Source organism: Nicotiana attenuata, unplaced genomic scaffold (genome assembly GCF_001879085.1).
Source record: "Nicotiana attenuata strain UT unplaced genomic scaffold, NIATTr2, whole genome shotgun sequence".
NCBI lineage: Eukaryota > Viridiplantae > Streptophyta > Magnoliopsida > Solanales > Solanaceae > Nicotiana > Nicotiana attenuata.
In genome coordinates, this window is record NW_017674230.1 from 61928 (window position 1) to 68115 (window position 6188).

A 6188-nucleotide genomic window follows, 5' to 3' on the forward strand; every position below is an offset into this window, starting at 1 on the left:
TATAAAAGTGTATAAGCATCTCTGACGAATTTTTTGTACGAATTTTACTTGTAACTCTTGATTAAGACTATTCCAAATCTCCACTAAATGACTTCAAACTTTGTATACAGTCTACTTAGACTAATTTTAATAAGTTCAAACAATACCCACTCCAAATTTCTCACAAAATCATATTCAAAAACTAACAAGATTAGCATTAAAGAAGATGAGGTTTTAGATTTCTCGCGTCTGTTTGTGAATTTTCTTAGTTGTGATAGGTATGTAGAAACTTGAGGAAAAAGGAGAATGAAAATATTTCACGCTTGAAGATATAGAGAATAAAAAAGCTGGAAAAAAAATTCAGATCTAAGCTTATTAATATTTGGCTACACATTTGCAAACTTGTAAGTGGGCTAAAATAATGCAAGGTCAACTTATGGAGTGCATTATTATGTAATTTTGTCTTTTATTTTTTGATATGTTGTTGTATTTAGTTTGAATAAGCTTGGATAATTTCTGCTTCAGTTTGGATAATTTTGTTCGTAAATTATTAACCAAATTATATGTAATATAGTTGCGAATAATATGTTCATTCTCTGTAATTTTATTTTGTTTGCCATTATATTACGCTCGGGCTTAACCGTACTAGTTAGCATAACTAGGACAGTGTGAACCTTAAGAATGATAAAATTCTAATAGAGAATACTATAATCCTGCATTTATAGTCAATCTTTTGACTTTGTCTGCTGGCAGCTGAATATTTTGATCCGGTTCGAATATTTTGATCCTGAATATTTTGATCCTATGGGCTTTAGTGTCACGACCCAAGTTCCACTAAGGGTCGTGATGGCGCCGGACACCACTGTCAGGCAAGTCAACCAAAATACTTAATTAAATTCTCGTTTTAGTACTCTTGAAAACTATGATTTTCCTTCAAATTTACCAGTAAAAGATAATCGTTTCAAATCATTGAATGATAAGCATTTAATACAAAATACTTCATAATCATCCCAGAACCCGGTGTCACAAGTGCATGAGCAATTTCTAAGAAATCGAATAAAGTACAATAACTGTCCAGAACATAAATTGGACAGAAAGTAAATACAATGCTGAGAGAGACTATACTAGCCGCGAGTCGCCTCGAGAAATACAGCTCACCTAGTCTTCGTGTCACCCATGCTGCTACACCCAGTAGGCCACTAGTAATACCTGTACCTATGCGACAAAATGCACACCAAGTGTAGCATGAGTACGAAAACAATGTGTACTCAGTAAGTATCCCGCCTAATTTCAAAGAAGTAGAGACGAGATGGCAACATCGACACTTACTAATGGTCCAATAATAATATTATTCATGCGGTGAATCACGAATTTATTAAGAACGACAGTAAATTCAAATGAGCCACGAAACAGGTAAAAGTTCTTTTTTATTAAAAGTCTCCGGATTCATAATCCATTAATTAACAATTATCTCAAGTCGGGGAGAGCAAATATCAATCTCAATAAATCTCAAGGCAAACAATACAAGCATGCGCAACTCATGCCGAGATCGTACGGCTCGATCCAACATAAATGTAAAATGTGCACTGCCGAGGGTCGAACGGCGCGAACCATAGATGCATCTATTACCCCGCTCGCGAATCATACATGCGACGCGGTCAAATTTAACTAAACAATCACCCTGCTCGCGAATCATACATGCGACGCAGGTACACATAAAAATACATGCTCAAACAGCAAATTAAGAATTTATCGGGGAATATTTATCCAAATAAAAGCCAATTCTCTTTTAATGATTTAAGAAAATGAAGTTTAATCCTCTTAGAAATTTATTTACTAATTCGTTACGATTTAAGAAATTCAATTGTCAATAAGATCACAGATATTCCAAGTAAAGCATGCCTTTGGGTCCTAGACTACCCGGACTTACACATATTAGTAGCTACGCAAGGACTCTCGTCACCCCGTGCGTACGTAGCCCCCACAAATAGGAGCACATAACCAATTATTTCACCTATGGGGACAATTCCCTCTTGCAAGGTTAGAAATGAGACTCACCTCGCTCCGAAATTTCCATAACCGGCTTCCAAGCCCTTCCAACGACTCCAATTGATGCATAACGCCCCAAAACTATTCAAACAATGGGCAAACCAATAAAAATTCACTATAATACTTGTAACAATTCAAATTATATAAGTTCCCAACTCCGCTCGAAAAGTTGACCAAAATGCCTTCGGGCCCACGTGCCCAGATTCCGAATTTTCTCAAAGATAAATTCTACCCATAGGTTTACTAACTCAAATAATTCAAGGTAAAAGTCCAAAATTCCAAATTCTAGGTCTTCCCCAAAAATCCCAAATTTATACTAATTTTTCATGTCTAAATCTATGTAAGATCACATATTTAACTCAAAAATAGGAAGAAATCACTTACCTAGTGTTGCTTGGTGAAAATCCCTCCTTGAGCTCTCCAAAATCGTCCAAACCAAATCAAAGAAATGAAAGAAATGAGCCAAAACTCGTGTTTAAAACAATCTGCCCAGTCTTCATCGAGCTGTACCTTGCGCTGTGCAGGTTGTACATCCTATTACAATTTTCCCCTGCTGTACACCTTCTGTTAAAACGCCCATAACTCCTTGTGAAAATATCCAAATGACAAACGGTTTGAAGATTTAGAAACTAGACTCAAAGATCTTTCATTTGGTAGGTTGCACACTATATAACTCTTTATATATTCCGAGATATGAGCTTCTAAAGTCGGCTCCATGCATCAGAAAATTCTGTCGAAACTGCTCCACCAGCCATCTTCAATCGATTATAACTTTTTGATAAAATGTCCAAATCATGAATGGTTTAACTTTCGGAAACCAGAATGCAAGGGCGACAAATTTTATGTTTCGCAAAATTTCAGATTCCTTATAGATTTTGAGATATAAGCTTCCAAGTTCAGCTCCGTGATTGCACTAGTTGCTGTCAAAACAGCTTTCTGCAGAAAATTTCAGCAACTCTTTGGTCCGAAATTCATTCCGTTAACCTTCCGAAATCCACCCGAGGCCCTCGGGACCTTAACCAATTATACCAACATGTTTATGTTTAGCAAAATTTCAGATTCCTTATAGATTTTGAGATATAAGCTTCCAAGTTCAGCTCCGTGATTGCACTAGTTGCTGTCAAAACAGCTTTCTGCAGAAAATTTCAGCAACTCTTTGGTCCGAAATTCATTCCGTTAACCTTCCGAAATCCACCCGAGGCCCTCGGGACCTTAACCAATTATACCAACATGTCCCAAAACATGATACGAACTCGCTCGAGGCCTCAAATCACATCAAACAACGTCGAAATCATGAATCATACTCCAATCCAAACTTTATGAACTTTGAAATTTCAAACTTCTACATTCGATGCCGAAACCCGTCAAATCACGTTCGATTGACCTCAAATTTTGCACACAAGTCATATTCGACATTACAGACCTGCTCCAACTTTCGGAATTGGAATCCGACCCTGATATCAAAAAGTCAAACTCTCGGTCAAACTTCTCAAAAACCTTCAAATTTCTATCTTTAGCCAAATGACTTCAAAATGACCTACGGACCTCCGAATTCACTTTCGATCACACTCCCAACTCCAGAATCACCATACGGAGCTACTCCCAGACTCGGAATCCCAAACGGACATCGATAACACTGAAATGCACTTCAACCCATACTTATGAAATTTCTTCCAAAATGCTAACTTCCACAATAGGCGCCAAAACGCTCCTGGGTCATCCAAAACTCGATCCGGTCATACGCCCAAGTCCGAAATCATCATACGAACCTACTGGAACCTTCAGATCCCGATTCCGAGGTCGTTTACTATGAAATTCAATCTTAGTCAATTCTTTCAACTTAAAGCTTCCGAAATGAGAATTCCCTTTCCAAATCAACTCCGAATTCCCCGGAATTCAATTCCGACCATGCGTACAAGTCATAATACCTGAAGTGAAGTTGCTCATGGTCCCAAGCTGCTGAGCGACGCGCTAGAACTCAAAACGACCGGCTGGTCGTTACATTTAGTAAACGTCTTTCATTCTTCACCCGGTCCTTAGTAGCCTTTACAAAGTCAACTTAATGGATTATATCTAATGGATCAGTGTGAGTTCGAATTAGTGGGGGTGAAAAAAAAGAGCCAAAATAACATGAGCAAGCCAATTTTTAAACTAGTAATTAAAAAATAGCCAATGTTTGTAAGAAATTAAAATATATCAACTATTTAATATAGACATAAAATATAGACACGAATACCTTTAGCTGAGACACGAGAAAATATGCTAGATTATGGAACTCCTGCATATAAACTCGAGCATATTATGCTAATATTCCAATACATTATGAATTTAAGCACATTATGATGGAATTTCATATGTAAAACTCAAACCCTAGTATATTATGCTGAAAATATTCCGAATTTTAACTAAGAATATTTTTGTTCAAATTTTGTTTCCGCATGAAAAAGTAAAATGTAATTAAATTTTATTTAATTTTAAATTATGATTAATTTTTAATTAGCAATTATAAATGAGGCTAATCTTAAATTTCTTCCCAAAAAAAACAAACAAACAAGAAACTCAAATTACTTTGTCGGGGCCTCATACTGGTAAACGATCAAAATGGAAGTGCCGGAAGCCCATTTATTAAGAGAGTCTTCGAGATAGTTCGACCCAACTGTCTTGCCGGAGCCTGAGGTCTCACCGCTGTTTATCTCAGTTTTGAACTCTTGCGTCTACATTTCAGCTCGGAGCACATATAATAGAAGTTCCGTCAATTAAACAATAAGGATGGCGTTATGGATGGAGGCAGGTTCAGAACCAAAAACTGAGAAGGAATTGGCTGACCTCGATGCTATCTCCGCTCTCAAACAGTCTACCGCTGTTGAACTTAAGGTTCTTATTCGTATACTCTACTTTTACAGCTCTACTTCATTTGTATTCTCTTCCTACTTTTATATCCAATTGAACACTGGAAATGTTTACCTCAAAGGTTTTTCGCTTAATCTTTTTTTATGGAAAACATTGTCCTAAATATCAAATGCACCTGAGACCTTGCCAGTTTATTAGGAATAATCAGAGATTTTGCGGGGTACCTTTTTGTTGCCTCTTACCAGTATAATCTTTAAGTTGCTTTCGCTCATTTCCCTTTTCCCTCTTTTTCGACAATGGTGGTGTCCGCACAAGCTTTCATTTTCCGTTATTTTACTTTCTTTTGAAACTTAATTTTTCCAAGTTCAATAAACCATGGCATTCATATACGTGTTTTTTTCTGGTTGCTCATTTTATATACGCCCTTTGTCTAACACCCAAGGGTGTGGCCTAGTGATCAACAAAACAAATTGAGAACCATGACATCTCTGGTTTGAATCCTCACAGAGATAAAAATACTACTCCCACCGTTTTAATTTACGAGCTTAGTTTGATTTTGCACGAAGTTTAAGAAAAAAAAGACTTTTTAAACTTACCATCCTAAAGTTTAAGAGGTAAAAGCTTTGTAGGGCCATGGTATTTGTAGGGCTATAAAAGCTTCTCATTAAGGACAAACGGATAAAATTAAAAGCTTAAACTCAAATTATTTTCAAATATAGAAATGTATCATTTTTTTTTTGAATGGACTAATAAGGAAAGTTCATATAAATTAAAACGGAGAGTGTAGGTGATTTCTTTCCATCTGTCCAAGCATTGATGGATAGAGTTATGTGGTACTTGTCGCTTGTGGGAGGTAGGAGGTACCATGTGTAATTAGTCGAGGTGTGTGCAAGCTGACTCGGACACCACAATTATCAATAAAAGAAAATGTTGTTTGTCTATGACTTTCATGTTTGATTCTTTTATCTGGAATATGAGTGAATATCCTAGTCTCTGATTATCAATAAAGAAAATGTTTTTTGTCTATGACTTTCATGTTTGATTCTTTTATCCGGAATATGAGTGAATATCCTAGTCTCTCTGAAATTCATATTGTGTTATTATGGTAGAAGTGTTTAAACGTAGATGACAAGCATACTTCTAAATACCGTTGAATGTAGAGGGCGATAGGAATATTGTGCCGGGGGATTTAGAGCACTCCGAGAGCTGTCGAGATTTTGGGTATTGTAGGCGTATAAAGATTGAGGAGGTTAATGGGGCAATATGTAAGATTAGTTGTGTGTGTGGGGGGGGGGGGTGGGGGGTGGCGA

At 36.7% G+C, this 6188-nt stretch overlaps 1 protein-coding gene across 1 annotated transcript in view; it reads left to right on the forward strand.

The window, feature by feature from the left end:
- The first annotated feature begins 4586 nt into the window (after positions 1–4586).
- LOC109218247 (tetratricopeptide repeat protein 4 homolog) overlaps positions 4587–6188 on the forward strand; it is a 7284-nt gene continuing 5682 nt past the window's right edge. The window contains exon 1 of the mRNA XM_019382601.1: positions 4587–4902. Coding sequence (XP_019238146.1) covers positions 4798–4902 — 105 coding nt within the window. The 5' untranslated portion in view covers positions 4587–4797. The remainder of the gene's footprint in view (positions 4903–6188) is intronic.